The sequence below is a fragment of the Podarcis pityusensis genome (assembly GCF_964106645.2).
Source record: "Podarcis pityusensis genome assembly, chromosome: 5".
Taxonomy (NCBI): Eukaryota; Metazoa; Chordata; class Lepidosauria; order Squamata; family Lacertidae; genus Podarcis; species Podarcis pityusensis.
The window spans coordinates 90,275,744-90,299,403 of NC_138032.1; the positions used below are offsets into that span (position 1 = coordinate 90,275,744).

At 47.2% G+C, this 23,660-nt stretch overlaps 1 protein-coding gene across 2 annotated transcripts in view; it reads right to left on the minus strand.

Moving 5' to 3' along the window:
- The window catches only part of WDFY4 (WDFY family member 4), a 190,342-nt gene that overhangs the window by 80,024 nt on the left and 86,658 nt on the right, over positions 1-23,660 (minus strand). For both annotated transcript variants that reach the window (XM_081005350.1, XM_081005351.1), the window contains 5 exons: positions 23,115-23,272; positions 20,548-20,777; positions 20,043-20,155; positions 19,089-19,280; positions 16,886-17,022 (listed from right to left, as the gene is read on the minus strand). In XM_081005350.1, the coding sequence (XP_080861476.1) occupies positions 16,886-17,022; positions 19,089-19,280; positions 20,043-20,155; positions 20,548-20,777; positions 23,115-23,272 (830 nt within the window). The remainder of the gene's footprint in view (positions 1-16,885; positions 17,023-19,088; positions 19,281-20,042; positions 20,156-20,547; positions 20,778-23,114; positions 23,273-23,660) is intronic.

The window sequence follows — 23,660 nt, forward strand, 5'->3', positions numbered from 1 at the left end:
GGTAAACAGTGTTTCTGTGTGCTGCTCTGGTTTCGCCAGAAGCGGTTTAGTTATGCAGGCCACATGACCTGGAAAAATTGTCTGCGAACAAACGCGGGCTCCCTTGGCCTGTAAAGCGAGATGAGCGCCGCAATCCCAGGGTCCTTCACTACTGGACTTAACTGTCAGGGGTCCTTTACCTTTACCTTTTTTTTTAGGAAACTCATTCCGGGAGGAAAAAATGTAATCTTTCTGTGAAAAAACATTACGACCCAGCATATTTGAATAAAATTAATTTTACTTTTTAAATGCTTAACTTTCTTTTGGAAAGAATATTGATGTTTGATGTTGTCAAAAAGATAGATGTGCAGGCAGGCAGGCAGACATAGATATATATTGCTTTGATTTAAGAAATAAAATAAGTTTCCCCCACAAAAAAAGTAAGAAACCCCTGTAAACCACTGTAAGCCCCTCCCCTCAAGTTAAAAAGGGGGAATAAGAATCCGCCACCAGCCCCACGGTAAACCACCCCCCTTCTCCCTGTTCACTTGAATGTCCCCCTTAAAAAGATAAAAAGGGCAGCCCTATATTACTCTAGTTTTACTAAAATATTCCATGTTATTACATCCTTTTTATGTTTTATCATATTTCTAATGTGTTGTTCTTTATTGATTTCTGTAATGGCCTCTGGCTAGACAAAGGCTGGTTGATTGAATTTACTGATGCTAAACTAGAATGTGCATTCTAAATGCCTGCACGGCCTTTATTGCTGTTTTAAAGTTATTATTGTGAACGGCCGAAATTTTGGCAAACAGAAAGTGGGGGGGGGGGAATTAAATATTATAGAGCTGCATACGGTGTCCCCTTTTATTCCACCCCAACTTTCCTAGCTTTGCAAACTTAATTATTACTTTGCTTTGTTGCTTTATACAAAAGAAGTCTCAAAGCGACATAACAGTTTAATTTAATAATAATATTTCACAATAGCCTGGCAAATACAGAGGCAAAGAGTGCCCATAGTTCTGTCCCCCGTGAAGGCTGGGCAAGCTGAGAGGGGCTCACAGAGCCACTTCCGACCTCAGGAGGAGGTGATGTTGCGGGCTTCACGCCCCCAACACACACGCGGAGGCTGGCTTCCTCAGGGGAATCCTCGGGCCGTGTCATCCCCTGAGCCAGCCAATCGGCTGGCTTGCCTCACTTAAGGCAAGCGCAGCCCTGGGATCTCCCTCTTTGGTCCGCTCAGCTGCTGACGTTTCCCACCCGCCCGGCTTTTAAGGTTCCCCTTCTGACCTTGCTATGGACCTCGGTTAAGGGGCCTGGTAGGAATTTTTTCCACTTGGCAAATTGGCACCGGCCATTTGGTTTTTCGCCTACCTCGTAGCAAATTGTCACAACTCCTTTGGTTTTGGCGGTTAGGCATTGGTAGGGGTATTGTTATGTAGATGGGATGGGGGGGAGCACCATCACCTCCCCCAAATATTGAAGGGTAGTCTGGTAAAGGATTCCGGGGGGCGTTGCCTCGTCCGAAGCCTATGGAGGCCAGGGCTTAAAGCTCGCCCCCGATTGGTGACCCCGGGGGAGTACCTAGTTGATGTGCATCAGCAGGGCTCCCCCTGCTGGTGTTAACCCTTCCCGGTCTTCATGCAAACAGGCTGAAGCCGGATAGCCTGATAGGACCAATGCCTAAGCCAATACCGCTCTTTACCTGTAACCAATAAAGTTGTGGCCATTTTTAGCCCATTAACCTAAAATAATGGTGTCTCGTGTCTTTATTCCTACTGGTGGGAGGAAGGAACTCGCCACGCAACAGCCCTGCAGTGTGGGCCAAGATTAATACTGGCCTGGGGGGGTCAAAAGTGGGGGTGGGAGGCTAAGAAGTGGGTCACAGGGGAAGCTGGGGAGGGAGCAGATCTGGAGTAGGGGCCATGTTGGTCAAGTGGACGAGCACAGACAGATGTCCAACAATAGGGAACCAATTGGGGGGAGCAAGCTCCTTGTTTGGGGGGGTGCTTCCCCCAACCCACCCAGTGCCACCCATGCCTTTAAGCAACAATCATCTTACGATCAATTAGCAGGAGTCCCGTTGACATCTTTGCAGTGTGGGAAATGATCCTAAAACAGGGACAGCTTGTATTCAAGGTGCTGGGATAAGTAGATTAAAGACGAACGGCTTCCTTTGGAGTTCTGTAACTCATTTGGGGAATGCAAGGTGGAGCCTTTTGTAACCATGGAAGGTTCCCCCATGAATAGCTCAGTCAGTACAGCATGAGACTCTTAATTTCAGAGTGGTGGGTTTGAGCCCCATGCTGGGAAAAGATTCCTGCATTGCAAGCGGTGCTGGGTTTATGTATAAGCTAAACAAGCTATAGCATAGTCCCCACTCTCTTGGGGACCCCCAAAAAATGTACAGGAAAAAAAACCTGGATGTACATTTACAAAATATAAGATAAAAAACAAACAAAATAAAACCTACGTACAGCAACAGTGTTTTGTGTTGTGTAGGCTCCTATGATGTAAGCCATGAGCCCCGCCTGCTAGCCTGCTCCCTAAAATATCACTGGTTTGCTCATTTCTCTATATAGGGTGCCTGCATCCTGCATGTGCAAATGGCTTTAGATACCTATTAGGTCCATAAAATACCATATAGCATATATTCAACACAAAAAACAGCAACAATTGGTTGTTGACAAAGGACAGCTGGACATACAAAGGGCCCCATTACCTTCAGTAGCTATGGGCCTCATCAGACCTAAATCCGGCCCTGATTGCAAGGGGTTGGAAAAGATGACCCTCGTGGTCCCTCTACAGCAGTGATGGCCAAACTCGGCCCTCCAGCTGTTTTGGGACTACAGTTCCCATCATCCCTGGCCACTGATCCTGTTAGCTAGGGATGATGAGTGTTGTAGTCCAACAACAGCTGGAGGGCCAAGTTTGGCCATCACTGCTCTACAGTTCTATGATTCTGGAAGGTTATGGTTCTCAATCACCATCTCCTCCCCCAAAATGGACAAACTCCATCCTGGTTAACTCTAATTAAGATGAATAGGATCTGTACATGGTCTGAACTATGCCCTAGAGTGGCCTTCATCGCCCTTGAGTCAGCCAATGTTGTCGGACTACAACTCCCATCATCCCTAGCTAGCAGGAGCAGTGGTCAGGGATGATGGGAGTTGTAGTCCAACAATATCCAGGGACTCACGGTTGACAAAGGCTGTCCTTTTTATTTTGGCGAGGCTTCCAGCCAACAAGAGATGCTTCATTATACTCAGCCCAGCTTTGATGGCTTGTTAATTAACACCGAGTCATTTCAAGAAAAGAGGAAACTTTGGGAATGTTCAGGGGCGCAGAAGAGGATATATAGTTTATTATTATCCTTCCTAACTTGCACTAGCAAGTTCCTTTACTTAGCAGAGTTTACATTCCCCTTCTCATGCACAGCAGATAACTGGTTGCAGGCTCGTGTGAGCCTCTCACTATTATACAATTCAATCTGTCTCAGACTGAATTGTACGTTCCTGGTAAGTTCCCTTCAATTCCTCTTAAAAAGAATAAAGAAGCCACAATCTTATTTAAAGATGATAAAATTAGTTTACTCACATCAGTTCACAGTTGGATTCCTGAAAGCAGACTTAGTTACAAATATGTACATGTGGATCTACCCCGTATGGGGGAATAATCCCAGTGCTTCTGCTAGCTGAGAGCTAGCAGAGCAGTCCTAGCTAATAGCTGATCAAACGTAGAAGGAAGTCCAAAGAGAGAGAGTGCTGTGTGCCTCATCCTTTTGTTACCTGGACAGGTAAAGTCACACCCACCTTCTATCACATGCAAAAGGAAGGATGCTCCAGCCAGGAGGAACAGGAAGTTTCGACTGGCTGGACCAAACATTCCCCCACATGTCTTCTCTAACATTACAAGGAATGTTGTACTTGACTGCCTCTCATGGACCACATCCCACAGAAACAAGTTTATTCTAGAGCAAGGTTGGTCAAATGGCCTCAGAATGCTGGCCAGGCTTTATCAACCTGTAGGCATGGCAATTCTTCACAACAAACTGTCCTGCTTCTGCTTGGTTTGGGCTCTTAAGTTAATGTGCTACAAGATCTATGGGATCCCAGTTGACACTGGCCAGCATCCAGCTCTATTTTTGCACTTGACCAGCAACTCCTCTCCAGGAAGCAAACTGTAAAGCGCTGATGGAAGCCATTAGAGTTTGTTTGCTTGAAGCATCATTAAGCTTGTAATCATGGTTGCGGCCTCACAAAACTATTACATAACTCATACCCAACTCCCATAAAGACTGACCTAGAAAGCGGAAGAATCCCTCACCAAGGGACTGGGCCAGCAGGCAGAAGTCAATGAGCCAGGAGTCTCCTTCACGGCTTAGCTCTGTACATAAACCCCCTCTACCGATCAACATACATACACAAAGCTATAGGGCAGCCACTTCCCTGCAGTGGGGTCCTATACTGCTGGAGACTGTGGGAAACATTCAGATATGTTTAATGATCGGTAGTTTAAGGCAGCTACTAGAAAAAGCAATGCTGGTACAGTGGTACCTCGGGTTACATACACTTCAGGTTACATACACTTCAGGTTACACACTCTGCTAACCCAGAAATAGTGCTTCAGGTTAAGAACAGAAATTGGGCTCCGGCGGTGCGGCAGCAGCAGGAGGCCCCATTAGCTAAAGTGGTGCTTCAGGTTAAGAACAGTTTCAGGTTAAGTACGGACCTCCGGAACGAATTAAGTACTTAACCCAGGGTACCACTGTATACCGTATTTTTCACTCTATAAGACGCACTTTTCCCCTCCTAAAAAGTAAGGGGAAATGTATGTGATTCTTATGGAGCGAATGCAGGCTGCGTGGCTATCCCTGAAGCCAGGAACGCTCCCCCTGCCCTGAAGAGGCTTCGCGCGGCTATCCCTGAAGCCAGGAGAGCGAGAGGGATCAGTGCTTTCGCTGTGCAGCGATCCCTCTTGCTGTTCTGATTTTGCTTCGTTGGAGAGGCACTGCGCAGCTTTCCCTCTCTGTGCAGCGCCTCTTCAGTGAAGCGGCAGGAGAAACGGAGCCCCTTCCATTTCTCCTCCCACTTTGCTGGAGAGGCTCTGCGCAGAGAGGGAGAGAAATTTTTTTTTCTTGTTCTCCTCCTCTAAAACTAGGTGCGTCTTATGGTCGGATGTGTCTTATAGAGCGAAAAATACGGTATTTCCTTTACCAGGAAGGAATCCCAAGAGAATGGGAATGGATGGCATTTTTAGGAGAGGGCAGATTAGGTAGCCGATGGTTTTGTGTGGAAGCAAGCAGAGGTGGATCTGCTATGAAACTAATGGAGCTTTAGTTCCAGGGCCTATAATCCTGGGCCCCAGAAACAATTTTATCAGACCCTCCAAATGTCCCTGTTTTCCAGGGACAGTCCCAGATTTCCTGAAGCCATCCTGGTTTCTGATTTGATCCCAGAATGTCCCACTTTGTCTTTAGGACACCCCTATTTTCATCAGAGAAATGTTGAAGACATTGCTTTTTTTCACCCCAAATGGGTCTAGTAGACCCAATTTGAGTCACACGGCTCAATTTGATTAATTTCTTGCTTTATATATTTCAACAATCCCAAAGTTTGAGAGTCAGGTGTTGTAAAGGTTGTTGTAAACAACCCCACTGAGGAAGATGACAGTGTTCTGAATATGTTCAGAACTTCAAATGGTTTTTAAAATACAGTTGTACCATGGAAGTTGAATGGAATCCGTTCTGGAAGTCCGTTCGACTTCCAAAACATTCGGAAACCAAAGCACGGCTTCTGATTGGCTGCAGGAAGCTCCTGCAACTAATCGGAAGCCATGGAAGCCGCATTGGACGTTCAGGTTCCAAAGAACGTTCACAAATCGGAACAATCACTTCCAGGTTTGCAGCGTTCAGAAGCCAAAACCTCTGAGTACCAAGGTGTTTGGGATGCAAGATACGACTGTAATTGTTTAATTCACATCCTATCATTTACGTCAGTATATGATTGTTGTTGTTGTTTAGTCATTTAGTCATGTCCGACTCTTCGTGATCCCATGGACCAAAGCACGCCAGGCACTTCTGTCTTCCACTGCCTCCTGCAGTTTGGTCAAACTCATGCTGGTAGCTTCAAGAACACTATCCACCCATCTCGTCCTCTGTCGTCCCCTTCTCCTTGTGCCCTCCATCTTTCCCAACATCAGGGTCTTTTCCAGGGAGTCTTCTCTTCTCATGAGGTGGCCAAAGTATTGGAGCCTCAGCTTCACGATCTGTCCTTCCAGTGAGCACTCAGGGCTGATTTCCTTCAGAATGGAGAGGTTTGATCTCCTTGCCATCCATGGGACTCTCAAGAGTCTCCTCCAGCACCAGAATTCAAAAGCATCAATTCTTCAGCGATCAGCCTTCTTTATGGTCCAGCTCTCACTTCCATACATCACTACTGGGAAAACCATAGCTTATGGAAAACCAGTATATGATTAGTACGAATCTTTTCTAAATGAAGAAGTAACAATTTTAATAAAAGTAGTTTCACACACACACCCCGTGTGATTATGCAACTTTGTTACTTGAATGGTTTTTAAGCTGTTCTCCGTAACGGCTGAATTCAAAAGAGAAGATCTCCTTTCTTTTTGCTTCTTGGGGACAGTCACAGAACGAGCGATTCCGTTTTTGCACTTTCATTAAACATCTCATTCTCACTGCTGCTCATAATAGGGATCAAATGCTCATTTTGTGTTTCAACAGACTGCAGCTCCAACCATTAGGGCGTCTCGTGTAAACTTAGCGCCTTAACCCTCTAGGAGGCTAATGCACATTGCCAACTGCACTGAACCCCCACATGGATGGGGAATAGCAAGCCAAATGAAAATCCTTGTTTCTCTGCCCCATCTTCCTCCCACCACCCGCCCCCCTTTCCAACCAGCTACACTTAGGAAGCAGCAACTGCCGGAAAGAGAAACCACAGTTGCGGAGCCTCAATGTGACCTTGTGGCAAAGTACTTCATGGAATATCACACAGAGAAATGAATAGAAGACAATCAGAGCATAGGCTGGGCATTCCTAAGATCGGCTGTGGATGGTAGACAGTGGAGAAAGGGGCCGTATCTGCTCTTGCACAATTCCCATTCAGTGAGAGTTTGTGCAAGAGAACTTTGTGGTAAATTGCAGCCAATATAAATGCATAGCTGCATGAGATGACATATGAGAGTGCTTGGACTAAAATTGTCAGCCAAAAGCTTGGTGTAGTGGTTAAGAGCGGTAGTCTCGTAATCTGGGGAACCGGGTTCGCGTCTCCGCTCCTCCACATGCAGCTGCTGGGTGACCTTGGGCCAGTCACACTTCTTTGAAGTCTCTCAGCCCCACTCACCTCACAGAGTGTTTGTTGTGGGGGAGGAAGGGAAAGGAGAATGTTAGCCGCTTTGAGACCCCTGAAGGGGAGTGAAAGGCGGGATATCAAATCCAAACTCTTCTTCTTTTCTGGTTTATCACCGTAACAGTTATTAACACTGGGCTTCAGTAAAGCAAATACTTTAATTGGACAGCGCCTATATGAAACTGAAGGGACATGGGTGGCACTGTGGTCTAAACCACTGAGCCTCTTGGGCTTGCTTATCAGAAGGTCGGCTGTTCGAATCCCCGTGACGGGTTGAACTCCTGTTGCTCAGTCCCAGCTCCTGCCAACCTAGCAGTTCGAAAGCACGCCAAAAGTGCAAGTAGATAAATAGGTACCACTCTGGCAGGAAGGTAAATGGTGTTTCCGTGCACTACTCTGGTGTCAGTGTTCAGTTGCGCCAGAAGCGGTTTAGTCATATTGGCTACAGGACCCAGAAAGCTGTCTGTGGACAAACGCCATCTCTCTGTAAAGCGAGATGAGCACCGCAACCCCAGAGTGGTCTGTGACTGGACTTAACTGCCAGGGGTCCTTTACCTTTTTATATGATACTGAACGACAGAACAATTTGGCCACAATCAGAAAATTTTGAACATGGTATGATTACAGTGGTGCCTCGCAAGACGAAAAGAATCCGTTCCGCGAGTCTCTTCGTCTTGCGGGTTTTTTCGTCTTGCGAAGCAAGCCCATTAGCGGATTAGCGGTACAGTATTAGCGGCTTAGCGGGCTTAGCGGATCAGCTGATAAGCGGCTTAGCGATCAGCTGTTAAGTGGCTTAAGGATCAGCTGATAAGCGGCTTAACGATCAGCTGATAAGCGGCTTAGCGATCAGCTGTTAAGCGGCTTAGCCAATCAGCTGATAAGCGGCTTAGCGATCAGCTGTTAAGTGGCTTAAGGATCAGCTGATAAGCGGCTTAACAATCAGCTGATAAGCGGCTTAGCGATCAGCTGTTAAGCGGCTTAGCCGATCAGCTGATAAGCGGTTTAGCGGCTTGGGGAAAAGGGGGGGGAAAGGAAAAAAACCCCGCAGGAACTCGCAAGACATTTTCGTCTTGCGAAGCAAGCACATAGGAAATTCGTTTTGCGAAGCACCTCCAAAACGGAAAACCCTTTCGTCTAGAGGGTTTTCCGTCTTGCGAGGCATTCGTCTTGCGGGGCACCACTGTATTTTCCACCTAGTCTTTTTGACACTTTGGCACCCTATCTGCAAAATGTAACAATTCCAAAATACAGGCGTGCTTTCACTTTCGCAAGATGGAATATGCTGCCTTCGGCTGTACTTGAGGGTCGATTTCAAAAAATTCCATTGGGAAAATGGTGATGTCCTTGCGGAGATGGCAGTATTGAGCCCATGGCTCATGTGCTTCTGGCTTGCATTCTTTATAAAGATTTGAGGAGTGAGGTTATTACTCCTCTGTTATTGTCTATGTTAGGTTGCTCAACCATTGCTACTGTGTTCTTTCTTCTAGCAGATCAAGGTGACCAGGTGACAGCAAAAACTGAAAGGTTTTTAGCGGGGGCAATTAGAACAAGATCAGTTATTTGATTGTTGATGTAAACCCTCAAAACGTATTTTCTATAGTTAAGTTTTTACCTCTATCTTCAATACATTTTATTTTATTGCAATGGCTAGTGGCTGATGCAAATAAAGATTCTTCTGATTCTGATTCATTTGAAGATTCAAGGCCTCCCTCATTCACAAGAACCTCAAAGCCAAAGTCATATTATGAAAGGTCTAGGTAACATGTTGTTAGACCGACATATATGTACCTGCGGTCTCTCTGTGTGAGCAATGGTGTCACAAATTAATATATATTTCAGTAATACAAACCAGAGACAGCTTCCTGGACTCACAAAACCCACCCAGATCAGTAAAAAGGTAAAGGTAAAGGTACCCCTGCCAGTACGGGCCAGTCGTGACCGACTCTAGGGTTGCGCGCTCATCTTGCTCAAGAGGCCAGGAGCCGGCGCCGTCCGAAGACACTTCTGGGTCACGTGGCCAGCGTGACGAAGCTGCAACTGGCGAGCCAGCACCAGTGCAGCACACGGAAACGCCGTTTACCTTCCCGCTATAAAGCGGTACCTATTTATCTACTTGCACTTAGGGGTGCTTTCGAACTGCTAGGTGGGCAGGAGCTGGGACTGAACGACGGGAGCTCGCCCCGCCGCGGGGATTCGAACTGCCAACCTTACGATCAGCAAGTCCTAGGCACTGAGGTTTTACCCACAGCACCACCCGCGTCCCTGACCCAGATCAGTAGCTTCACATAATTTCCCTGCCTTTTGCTACATCACAGTGTTCTAGTTGCAAGCTAGTTATCAAAGCAGGCATTCATGTTGCAAAGGGGAAAGAGTTTAATATACATCATTAATAGCAAATTGTCTGGTTTCACTGAAGGAAAGCAAAAAAAAAGAGGGTTGCCATGAGCAGTTTTGAAATGAATTTCAGATTCAAAACTTCCCTTGTGTATTTAATGGCATGCTAATTTACATTTTAATTACTTAAGAAATCAAAGCATTTGTTGACAGTGGAACATAATGTCAGCTTCATAGTGCACTGTTGGTAGATGCTTAATGAACTTAATTAGATAATTAGTGATGTTAATTATCCTTCTATTATGAAGATAAAGATGTTACACAAATGATGCACAGAAATATAATTATATGTTTGCTTGTTTGCCTCTTGAAAGAATAGAAATAGCAGACCAAACATAATGGTAAGAGAAAGTCTCAGAAGGGATTTTGACATGTACCGCCTGCTTGCTTTAGCTGCTACGGAAACCCCATGTCTGGAAAGGGCTTTGTGCAATTCAGCTTAGTAGACCGTTCCTTAACACAACACGAACAGCAGAGCAATCCTAAAAAGGTAAAGGACCCCTGACAGTTAAGTCCAGTCGTGAACGACTCTGGGGTTGCGGCGCTCATCTCGCTTTACAGACCGAGGGAGCCGATGTTTGTCCGCAGACAGTTTTTCTGGGTCATGTGGCCAGCGTGACTAAGCCGCTTCTGGCATAACCAGAGAAGCGCACGGAAACGCCGTTTACCTTCCTGCTAGAGCGGTACCTATTTATCTACTTGCACTTTGACGTGCTTTCGAACTGCTAGGTTGGCAGGAGCAGGGACCGAGCAACGGGAGCTCACCCCATCGTGGGGATTCGAACCGCTGACCTTCTGATCAGCAAGTCCTAGGCTCTGTGGTTTAACCCACAGCGCCACCCACATCCCTAGAGCAATCCTAAGAATGTTTAATTAGATGTCTCACTGAGCTCAGTGGCATTTGCTGTCCACTTTCTTCTGGCATGGGACACGAGTGGTGCTGTGGTCTAAACCACAGAGCCTAGGGCTTGCCGATCTGAAGGTCGGCGGTTCAAATCCCCATGACGGGGTGAGCTCCCATTGCTTGGTCCCTGCCCCTGCCAACCTAGCAGTTCGAAAGCGCATCAAAGTGCAAGTAGATAAATAGGTACCACTCCGGCGGGAAGGTAAACAGCATTTCTGTGCACTGCTCTGGTTTGTCAGAAGCGGCTTAGTCATGCTGGCCACATGACCCAGAAGCTGTATGCTGGCTCCCTCGGCCAATAAAGCGAGATGAGCGCAGCAACCCCAGAGTCATCTGCGACTGGACCTAATGGTCAGGGGTCCCTTTAGCTTTACCTTTCTTCTGGCATGATGCTGAGCATCACAGGAGTTAAATTGTCGTATATGATCTGGCCAACAAACAACGCTTCCATGTGCACAAAGAAGCATTGACTCCCCACTGTTTTTGACGGACGATAGGCAGAAGCGTAAGGAAAATCAAGCCTACTTGCCCCATGATGCCAGCTTGAATTATGGGGTGCAAGATAGGAGTACAATTACCCCCCCACCCCCCACCCCACATCTTGCATCAGGGTGAAGCTACGGATCAAGTGAGTTGTGCGTAGGCTTGAATTTGTGACCCCCCGTGTCCCTTGCCTAGCAGGGGCAGCCTGTGTAACAGCTGTGCTGATTTGTTGAACCTTTCAATAATCAGAAATAATGTTCAGGCTTCTTGTGGTCTGAAAAGCAACATTAATCTGAAAAGCCACTTCCGACATAAAGAGGAGGTGGTGTTGCAGGCCTCACGCAATCTGGGGAATCCTCAGCCGCGTCATCCCCGGGCCAGCCAATCAGCTGGCCCAGGGGGTGTGGCTTGCCTCATTTAAGGCAAGCGTGGCCGAGAATCTCCCTCTTTGGCCACTCAGCTGCTTTTGTTTCCCACCCATCCGCCCTTCAAGGTTTGACCTTGCTATGGACCTCAGTTGGTCGCCGTTAAGGGGCCTGGTAGGAATTTTTTCCACTTGGCAAATTGGCACCAGCCATTTGGTTTTTTGCCTACCTCATAGCAAATCGTCACAACTTTCTCGGTTTTGGCAGTTAGGCATTGGTAGGGGTATTGTTATGTAGATGTATGGGGGGGATGCGCCCCATCACCTTACCCGGATATTGAAGGGTAGTCCAGTAAAGGATTCCGGGGGGCGTGGCCCCGTTCGAAGCCTATAGAGGCCAGGGCCCAAGGCATGCCCCCGAGCAGTGACCCCGGGGGAGTGCCTAGTTGATGTGCATCAGCAGGGCTCCCCCTGCTGGTGTTAACCCTTTCCAGACTTCAAGCAAACAGGCTGAAGCCGGATAGTTGATAGGACCAATGCCTAAGCCAATACCGCTCATCACCTGTAACCAATAAAGTTGTGGCCAAATTTTAGCCCATTAATCTAAAATAACGGTGTCCTGTGTCTTTATTCCTACTGGTGGGAGGCAGGATCTCACCACACAATTGGGAGCTGGGGGGAATCGGAGTTAGAAATAAATTTCAGGACAACCCTACTTCTAAGAGCAGTTTGCAGGGGATCACGACTATTGCTCTATTTACTTCCTTAGAGGTCAACTATAACAAGTTGTAATCTTCCAATCAGGCACTCACTGATCTGGTTCACACGACATGTCAAGCTAGACTATGGATTCTTAGGATTGCATGAACATGCAGGCTGCCAGAGAGGAGCTCACAGCAGTTTTGCTCCTCCCTGTTCCTTTTTGCTCCTACACTTCCATGGGGTGCAGATGGCGCTGTGGTCTAAACCACTGAGCCTCTTGGGCTTGCTGATCGGAAGGTTGGCGGTTCGAATCCCCACAACAGAGTGAGCTCCCGGTGCTCTGTCCCAGCTCCTACCAACCTAGCAGTTCGAAAGCACGCCAGTGCAAGTAGATAAATAGGTACTACTGCAGCAGGAAGGTAAATGGTGTTTCCGTGCGCTCTGGTTTCCGTCACAGTGTTCCGTTGTGCCAGAAGCGGTTTAGTCATGCTGGCCACATGACCCGGAAAGCTGTCTGGGGACAAATGCCAGCTCCCTCGGCCTGAAGCAAGAAGAGCGCCGCAACCTCAGTCGCCTTTGTCTGGACTTAACCGTCCAGGGGTCCTTTACCTTACACTTCAATGTGCTAAGCCAAGGTGTCAACCCAACCTGGGCCCTTGTTTAGCTCTCTCCTCACAATAGCCAAGTACAGAAGTGACATAAACCATGTGGGATAACCCACTAGCGTAGCTTGGGGGGGTGACCGGGGGGGCGGCACTAAGATGAGGCCAAGCCGTGCCCAGATGCCCTTCAGGCTGCTGGCAGTGGAAGCTCTTACTCTCGGACGGCAAAGGGATGCCTCCTTGCACCGAGTGCTGCCCCTAAGCCGAGCAAGAGAGGGGGAGGGCGAGCGGGCCGAGGCCGGGCCACAATGGAGGCCTGGTGTGGCAGCGCTGCTCTCCCAACCTCGCATGTTGGCCCAACAGCTCCACTCCCTGGTCAGGCCTGACCCGCAGGGTAAAAGCAGGTGAGGGGAGAGGCAGCATCTCTGCCCCAACCCAAGGCTCTGTTGTGCAAGGCATGATAACCTGGTGTAGCGCTAGCAGGCCTAGCCCTCCTGGCCCCCGGGGGTCAGGCCTGACCTGGGGGCAGAAGCACTGGTGAGGAGGGTAGAGGCAGTGGCAGCATCTCTGTGTTCCACCCCTCCACTGGGCTCTGGGCTGAAGCTTGAACAATGGCCAGGCACCACCAGGCTGTGCACTCCTGGGTCAGGTTTCTGGGTCAGGGTGGAAGCTTCCCACGGGGTGGAAGCTGCCCCTCTCCCTGGCTGGGCTCCTGCGTGCGAGGGAGCTCTGGAGACCCACGCTCCCTCTGCACCCCTTGTGTGTGCACCCCTAGGTGTGCCCGTCCGCCCTGGGTGGCAGTAAGGTAAGCTACGCCACTGGGATAACCAGCCTTATATAACCAACATGGTTAAGTCTAATTAATACACGAAGGGGTTAACGCCATAGAGTAAGGTGTCCTGCAGGACTTATCATTTCCCAGCATCTTGGGAGGAAACAGGTAATCAAGCCTATTGTTCTATTCAGTTTAGCCGAAAAGCTCAGCATGTGAAGTGGTTTGAGCTGGTTGCTCCAGCTCAACTTCATGGATCTCACCAGTCCCTCTTGAGTTCCTAGGCCAATAGTTTCAGAACTTGCCACTTTGTAACTAAGCAGTTACTTTGTAACTAAGCAGTTACTTTGTAACGGGGATGCGGGTGGCTCTGTGGGTTAAACCACAGAGCCTAGGACTTCAGAAGGTCGGCGGTTCGAATCCCCGTGACAGGGTGAGCTCCCATTGCTCGGTCCCTGCTCCTGCCAACCTAGCAGTTCGAAAGCACTTCAAAGTGCAAGTAGATAAATAGGTACTGCTCCAGCGGGAAGGTAAACGGCGTTTCCGTGCGCTGCTCTGGTTCGCCAGAAGCAGCTTAGTCATGCTGGCCACATGACCCGGAAGCTGTACGCCAGCTCCCTCGGCCAATAAAGTGAGATGAGTGCCACAACCCCAGAGTCGGCCACGACTGGACCTAATGGTCAGGGGTCCCTTTACCTTTACCTTTACTAACTAAGCTACGTTTTACTGCCTGTGCAACTTTTCTGACTGCTGTATGGAAAAGCACATGAATCTAACCTTTGGAAAATTTGGAAGTAAATCATTCTTTAACTTACCAAATCCATATTTTGAAAGGAAGTGCTTGACACTCACATATTAAATTTACTCTTTAAAAAGTAGTCAAAAAGTGAACAAAATTTGATTGGAAAAAATCACTAAATGAGCTCCTATTTCTGCTCCTTTACTGTCTGAACAACATTGATTGATTTACTGCTGGTCACTGGTTAAGCCATGGTATTTGACTCAAATTGAGTCCTAGTCAAACAGCCATCCTCACACTCGGCTAATCTCTTTGCAAAGTGCACCGGAGCTAAAAGAAGGTCAGGCCTGGCCTTAGGGGAGACACTGAAGCCATCTTGCTTTCATGAAAAATAAGTCTGCAGCCATTTGTGTATCTGACTACTACAGAGACAATCTCTTGCAAGTATCTTTGCGGACTGCAGAGCAGGCCGGCCTTCCTGAGAAGCACATAAACACACAACTGCCTGGAGCAGGGAAAGAGGGAAAGATTTGGAAACTTGGCTCTGTGTCACACTAGAAAGCACAATTTATTAGATTCGGAGCTGTCAGGCGCTGACATGATAAAGAATAACACAAAATGAGTAATGTCCCAGAACCCAGCTCTTCCTTTAATTATGAGCCTCTCCCTTTCAGCAAAGAAAGACAGAAGACGCAGAAACACCAATTTCATGCACTTGTGCCTGAATAATGTCTCTGTGCTGCCTTTTCCAGATGGCAACCTTTTCTGCTGCAAGAACTAATGATGTGGGCATATTTAGGGGAAAACCAATAACAGTCTTTAACCTTCAACAGCAAAAAGCATGTTGTACAAAGCGTTCCTTGGGATGCATTAACAAATATCAATTACTTTGCTCACTGAGGTGTAATCAGCTGTAATAATCAAAATTAATTTTAAGAAATAATTAAACAGACCCCAAGGCAAATAGTTGGTGCCAGCACTCAATTGTATCATGGAGTCACAGCACACCTGGAAGCGAGTCGCTCAACAAAAGGAGGAAAAGGACAAGCCTTGAGCCTTCTTATTAAACATTTGCTCTGCTTTGCACTGCTGGAGAAAAAGCCCAAATTATGCTGATAACAAATATATTTCGACTCAAGACGTTAGCAGACGGAGAACGACTGGGCCGCGACCTCAGTGTCAGAGGAGATGACTTTTTCTCCCACGCAACTCCCAGTCAAGCCTCTCTTACCCCCACGGATCGCTGCCTCCTTTACATTTTTAGGCCCTCCACATTTCCTATCTTTCATTTTCAACTCAAAACAAGAAAATTGGCCGCAAATAAATAACGGGAATAGAGTTTTTAATTTAATGTGGAATTTTAATAGCACATTGTTAGGAAAAGGCAGAGGTACAGTACCTGCAATCACTGAGTGGGGTATTAAGAGCTGGGTTTAACTGGATGGGAGTCAGGGAAGGGAGAAAGAAATCTGAGGAAAATAAACTTTCTAGATAAATTCTTCTGTTTAGTAACAGGGATTGGATGGAGTGGATGAACTGTTACGAACATGGCATAGGCCACATTGGTGTAGATCATGGGTAGGCAAACTAAGACCCGGGGGCTGGATCCGGCCCAATTGCCTTCTCAATATGGCCCACAGATGGTCCAGGAATCAGCGTGATTTTACATGAGTAGAATGTGTGCTTTTATTTAAAATGCGTCTCTGGGTTATTTGTGGGGCATAGGAATTCGTTCATATTTTTTTTCAGAATATAGTCTGCCCCCCCCCCCCAAGGTCTGAGGGACAGTGGACCGGCCCCCTGCTGAAAAAGTTTGCTGACCCCTGATGTAGATTATAAGTAAAAATAAATGGCCTCAGCCCAGTATACCCGAAGGAGCGTCTCCACCATTCAGCCCAGACACTGAGGTCCAGCTCTGAGGGCCTTCTGCCGGTTCCCTCGCTGTGAGAAGTGAGGTTACAGGGAAGCAGGCAGAGGGCCTTTTCAGTAGTGGCACCCACCCTGTGGAACGCCCTCCCACCAGATGTCAAGGAAATAAACAACTATCTGACTTTTATAAGACATCTGAAGGAGACTTGTTTAGGGAAGTTTTTAATGTTTGGTGTTTTATCATGTTTTTAATATTCTGTTGGGAGCCACCCAGAATGGCTGGGAAAACCCAGAATGATGGGCGGGCTATAAATAAAAAATTGTTGTTGTTGTTGTTATTGTTATATAATAACAGAGGTTTTTTAAAGAACTTGAGGACAAATAAAGCTGAAACAGAACAGTCTTCATTCTTACGTTGGGTTCTGTAAAAATTTAACAGTTTAAAAAGGAAGTTAATAATTGTTTAGCAATTCTTAAAATGTATGGATATGAAATATGGGATATGTGTCCTGAATGTTTTTTTTTTTTTCTTTTTTAAATTAAAATTCTAGAAACAAACAAGAAGTAGCAGATACATTCTGAGGCAAAGCTAGTCTAGTTTTTTGTCCTGGCTGAAGTCTCTAGTCCCTTAGAGTTTTGTTTTTTTCTTACCAGATGCCTTGCCTAAAGCCTAAAATTTGTTCAGGTGATCAGAAGATGCATGTTACCTGCGTTTTGTATCCCGTCTGCTTCAGGTTCCGGCTGGGGGTCAGTTTCACCGCTGGAGACCAGCTTCCACTCCAAGAACGCGGCTTGTCTGAAGGCTGAGCTGGAACCTTGCTCTGGGGAATTTTCTTTTCTGACGCTAAAGAACAAGGAGAAGAAACAGTTGTTGAAACCAAAGCAGGCAAAGGTTTCTACAGGTTAGGAAATACGTCAGAAGGTACAAAGAGCATGAACCAGGTATGCGCATGGGATACACGGCAAATTGAAAGCATATCCACACCAGATTTTAAAACTGGTTTAAAAGTCCTCCCCTCTCCCCAGTTCTACAAGTGTGGTGGAGGCGACCTAGCAAAAAATTAGCAGCAAACAAAAATCCACGGTATTTTTTCTACATAAGTTATTATAGTAACATTGGCTTAAAACCCAAATAAGATGGCAAATGTGGATGGTCACATACTAGCCCCTTAAGGTGCCTTGGGTTTGGGACAGTCCTTTCATTACCCACCAAACACTCATATGTGCTGGTTGTCCCCAAATTAACTCCAGATAAAGGAGAAAGAAATCTGAGGAACTCCAGATAATCGCTTCAGATCATTTTATTCCTGGTTATAACAACAACAGGAAGCAACCCTAACACATTCACCTATAGTATACCAACACTTTATATTATGTTTCATTGGTAACCTAAGAGGAAAAATGACTCTTACTCATAGTTAATCTAATCACAAGAGCTCCCTATTGGACATTTAGCTATGGTAAATTCACCAACCAAGAACTTCTACATTGACCACTAATAATGAACCACGTGTTGCATTATACAATTTTTGTGATGTGCAAATGACATGAGAAGACTTGGTTTCTTTTTTTGTATCATTTATTATTCCTGTGATCCTTGTTTATAAAAAGTTATTTTTAAATCAAGAAAAAGAGAGATGGACAGGGGAGTGGGGGCCCTGAATTCTGCTCTTGTGAACACTTTCTTATACCGCCATCATTCAGCCCAGACACTGAGGTCCAGCTCTGGGGGCCTTCTGGCAGTTCTCTCACTGCAGGAAGTGAAGTTACAGGGAACCAGGCAGAGGGCCTTCTCGGTAGTGGCACCCGCCCTGTGGAAGACCTTCCCATCTGATGTAGAGGAAATAAACAACTATCTGACTTTTTGAAGACAGCCCTGCTTAGGGAATTTTTAAATGTTTGATGTTTTATCGTGTTTTTAATATTCTGTTGGGAGTTGCCTAGAGTGGTTGAGGGAACAAAGCCAGATGGATGGGGTATAAATAATAAATGATGATGACGATGACGATGATGATGATGATTACTGCAGCCTAGAAGAAGTCAATGGCTGTAGAAAATGGCACCAGACATTTAGGAGGCCAAATACAGTCAGGGGGTGGTACACTGCTCAATGTGGTCTTAAACTTAATCTGCGTCTTGGTCTTCGTCCAGGATCCTGACTTTGCCTTAGTTTTACATTCATTTCCAACCTCTGGGCCCATCAGTCTTTGCCTTGCTTGGGTCACCACCTCCTTTTGGTGGTGTAAACTGAAACGAATCAGGTGATTGCCTGCTTGGAGAAAGCCATGTGACTCTCAGAGAGCCAGCAATGGGCAGCCATTGAAGGGGACATCCTGTCAGCTGCCCTGATTTCTATGAACTTTCATGAGGGGAATATCAATGGCCTATCCTGCCTTCTGACACCAGGCAGCAAAATGTCATGGTAAAGTTTACAAGGCGTGGATGGCGCTGTGGGTTAAACCACAGAGCCTAGAGCTTGCCGATCAGAAGGTCGGCGGTTCGAATCCCTGTGACAGGGTGAGCTCCCGTTGCTCGGTCCCTGCTCCTGCCAACCTAGCAGTTTGAAAGCACGTGAAAGTGCAAGTAGATAAATAGGTACCACTCCGGCGGGAAGGTAAACGGTGTTTCCATGCGCTGCTCTGGTTTTCCAGAAGTGGCTTAGTCATGCTGGCCACATGACCCAGAAGCTGTATGCCGACTCCCTCGGCTAATAAAGCGAGATGAGCGCCGCAATCCCAGAGTCGGTCACGACTGGACCTAATGGTCAGGGGTCCCTTTACCTTTTACCTTATCAAAGGGTATCATGACAGGTAGCTCCAAAAGAGACCAGTCTCCATGTCATTAATAATAATAAAAAGATTCTGTGAAGTTGATTCTGTTAAAAGCTTTGCATGACTAAAGGACAGAGACCTAGGAAATGCTTCCAAGCCTTTCTCATGATTTCTTCCCAGAAAGGACTCGTGTCGGTCATCTTCACTTTCTCAGTGCTGACTGCTGTCTCTGTAGAGAGAGACATCTTGTAGGCATCTTCCAAATCCTTTCTCCTTTGAGAGAGAAGTTGGATCCAGATGGCTTCGGTTGTCTTCCAGATGTCCTGCTGAACTAGAAACAAAGAAAAATGGGGAAAGTGTTTGGTGGGAGAAGGTGCCAGCAGGAAGCAAGGTAATTTCCCCTTCTAGAATTGGGACTTAGGACAACTGTTGCTATCAGCCTGGCTGAGCTTCCAGACAAATCAGCTCCAATTTATGCAACTGGCCCCACCTCCCAACAGTGTGGATAGGTTAACTGGGGTTTGGTGGGAACCCCCAATGGGTAGCACAGGGAGGTGGCCCAGCCCAAGCAGCTGGTGAGTCCCACGTGGCCTGAGGTGCTGCGCGCGGTCCCGCAAAGGGCGCCCACAAGGGAAGGTGTGAGCGTTCATTGTCACAGTGTGGCAAGCCTTTGGAGGAACACAGTGTAACAAAGTACTATCCTAAGAAAACCCCCATTATTTGTATACATTAAAGGTAAAGGGACCCCTGACCATTAGGTCCAGTCGTGGCCGACTCTGGGGTTGCGGTGCTCATCTCGCTTTATTGGCCAAGGGGAGCTGGCGTACAGCCTCCGGGTCATGTGGCCAGCATGACTAAGCCACTTCTGGTGAACCAGAGCAGCACACGGAAACGCCGTTTACCTTCCCGTCGGAGCGGTACCTCTTTATCTACTTGAACTTTGATGTGTTTTCGAACTGCTAGGTTGCCAGGAGCAGGGACCGAGCAACGGGAGCTCACCCCGTTGCGGGGATCCGAACCGCCGACCTTCTGATCAGCAAGTCCTAGGCTCTGTGGTTTGACCCACAGCGCCACCCGCGTTTGTATACATTACCATTCTTTAAAGCAGAGTTATCATCCATCCTCCCCTCGTCTTTGCCTGGGTCCAAGAAAACACGGGAATCAGACATTGGTCTCTGCTTTGCTTCGTGGTTTTCTGGATCGCTGCTGTAAACAGAGGCATGGCATGACTGAATGAACAGCACGTTTGCTTACAGTTATTGGGGGGGGGGGGAACCAACCGGATCCCAGATCAGCAGAGGAGCACATGCAAAACGTCGCAGAGTCAGTTCTTTTGGGGACAGGGTGAGCAAAACCATGCACGGTCTTACAAATGTGGCCATGCCATAGAACTGTATAAGGGCCTCTGCGGGAGGCTTGGGAGGGAAGCTGCATGCCCGCCAGACTTATGGTTGGCAGGGCGCAGCTGGAGGACGTGCAGGGAAAGGGGAGGCCTCCGGCAAAGCCGCACAGCTCCCCCGCTTGCTGGTGCGTCCCTGAGAGGCCGGCGCCCTGGCGCGACGCACCACTAAGCCCTATGGGAAAGACGGCTCTGCTACCTCATGGGCCTGAATTGCAACAGGCAATACAGAAGGCAGATGGTGAAGTCCAGGCTAGAGTTGTGTGTTGCAAAGATGACGTCCCACTGCTGCTGCAGAGTCTGAAGGACACTGAGCAGCCTCTGCTGATCAGGAAGGGAGGTAGACAGGTAGTATAGAATGGCTCGGTTCAAGCTGCTGTACAGAATGCTTAGGACGGCTTCCTTGTGGAGAAAACCCTTTTCTGTGACCTGGCAGAAGAAAATAAGAAGCATCAGAACATAGCAGATCTGGGTATGAGCATAAAGAAGGCATGGCCAAACTTGGCCCTCCAGATGTTTTGGGACTACAATTCCCATCATCCCTGACCACTGGTCCTGTTAGCTAGGGATGATGGGAGTTGTAGTCCCAAAACATCTGGAGTGTCAAGTTTGGCCATGCCTGGCATAAAGCCAACTTTCCTCTGGATCTAGTCCCAGCATCCAAGATTCTGGCTTTAGTACATAGTGGACCCCTTTTTGCATGGAGCAAAAAAATGAAAAAATTAAGTCGAAAAAATTAAGTCGTTACTGAAAATGCCTTCTTGTTCAAGATGGAAGCAGGCATGTTCCTCTAGGTCAGCCTTTCTCAACCTGTGGGTCCCCAGATGTTGTTGAACTACAACTCCCATCACCCCTAGCTAGCAAGGCCAGAGCTCAGGGATGATGGGAGTTGTAGTCCAACAACATCCGGGGACCCACAGGTTGAGAACTGCTGCTCTAGGTTGTCAAGCAACTTCACCGTCATGTAGATTTGTTTGTGTCTGGTGTATCACTCATCGAATTGTGTTTTGGTTTTTCAGGACTGGAGTGTCTGTAACACCCAGTGCTTTTTATCCTGGGGGGACGCAGGGGTATGCATACCCCTAAACATTTTGTAAATCTAACAGGAGCATAAATTAATTTTTTTTAGCACAGTGAATCATCAGTTCTGTTGCTACCCCCGATGGTGGCGTCACTTCCTGTCACCGTGTTTCCTGAGTCTCAGACAGAAGCGGGCCTTTAATGTGTGAAGTAGGAGTTGAAATCTAGCATGGTGACTGGTCAGTTTCGTCCATTTACTATATTAATTTCCCCCAATTTGAACTATAAAATGGTGGTTTTCTTGAGTCAAAATGAGAGTACCCGTAAACATTTTTTTAAAGAAAGAAAAAAGCACTGCTCACACCCATCTTGAAAAGGGTATTTAAGGACTTGTGGGTAGGGGACAGAGACTTGGGTGAAACTGCATATAGTGGAGACATGCCTGCCCATCATTTGCCACCATGAAGCCCTTGTAAGAATCATAGAATAACAGAGCTGGAAGACACCCTAAGGCATGGGTAGGCAAACTAAGGCCCGGGGGCAGGATGTGGCCCAATTGCCTTCTCAATCCGGCCCGCAGACGGTCCGGGAATCAACATGTTTTTACATGAGTAGAATGTGTTCTTTTCTTTAAAATGCATCTCTGGGTTATTTGTGGGGCATAGAAATGCGTTCATTTTCTTTTTTCAAAATATAGTCCGGCCCCCCACAACATCTGAGGGACAGTGGACCAGCCCCCTGCTGAAAAAGTTTGCTGACCCCTGCCCTAAGGGTCATCTTTTCCAACCCCCTGCAATACCATCACCACAGCTTTTAAAAAATCCATGACAGATGGCCATCCAGTCTCTGTTTAAAGACCTCTGAAGATGGATACCTTCTGAGGTAGCCCATTCCACTGTTGAACAGATCTTGCTGTCAGAAATTTCTTCATAATGTCGAGTCAAAATCTCCTTTCTTGTAATTTGAATCAACTGATTTGGGTGCTACACTCCGGAGCAGGGGGGAAAGCAAGCTTGCTCCATCTTCCGTGAGACAACCCTTCAGATATTTGAAGATAGCTATCGCATCAGTACTCCACACATGAGAGTAAGCTGAAGCAGCTAGAACATGGGTGGGCAAACTAAGACCCAGGGGCTGGGGCTGGCCCAATCGCCTTCTAAATCTGCCCCGCGGATGGTCCAGGAATCTGTTGACATTTCCATTCCACCTTAAGGAGCAGAGGTGTGAAACTGTTGCGTGTCACATGTCTGTTTACATTCCAGCACAGCTTGCTGGGAACTTCCATTGTGTATAGCTTTTGCTTTTTCCCCATTCTCTCTGAGAAGACGAGAGAGAGAGACGACATGTTTCTTTGTCCTGATTTATGATTAATAAATCTGTAGTTGTAGTATGCTTCCACAAGCCTCACACCTATTCTGTGTGCGCAGTTTGATCTGCTGATAGTGTGCCCTGGCTTTGAAGCTGTTGTCTTCTCCCCCACTGCTTTTGGTAAGATGCATAATGGGGTGTGCATCACAGAAATACTCAATAATTATTCTTTACCCCCACCTCTCTTGTGCGGGAGTTTCTGTATCCAACCACTGTTTTCCCCATCCAAATAGACTGCACAAGAATATAACCAGGGAGCTGTCAAAACTACCACCTCCTCCCATGGAAATTAAATTTGATAGAACAAAGTTTCGGGATAATTTTCTGCACCAGGAGACTTTAGAACTGCATTGGAAAGTAAGCAAAGAAGCCCCTTACCACAATCACTTGCTCTGCAAGGAAAAGAATAACTTTTCTAGGGTCAGCGGCAAACATTCCTGCGTAAAGCTTCTCTACCATCTTCTGGATAAAATAGGAAATATTCACAAGAAGTGAAGGCATGGCCGGCTCCGAAGCATTTTTGGCACCACCATTGCCTGCAAGGTAGAAAAGAAGGTTTCCATTTCTGTAACGTAGTGGATCGAAAAGGGGACAAGGGTGTGGAAAACAGCAAGTTTATCTTGCTGATGCACCCAGGAGTGTTAGATCATTAAAGAGCCAAGTTCATCCCCTAGAAATCAGCTCCTCATTGGCAACTGGGAACTTGCGCTCCTTACGTGACTTGCTGTGCTGTTTCCCTATGGCATAGGTCCTATGCTAGGTAAAGGTAAAGGGACACCTGACCATTAGGTCCAGTCGTGACCGACTCTGGGGTTGCGGCGCTCATCTCACTTTATTGGCCAAGGGAGCCAGCGTACAGCTTCTGGGTCATGTGGCCAGCATGACTAAGCCGCTTCTGGCGAACCAGAGCAGCGCATGGAAACG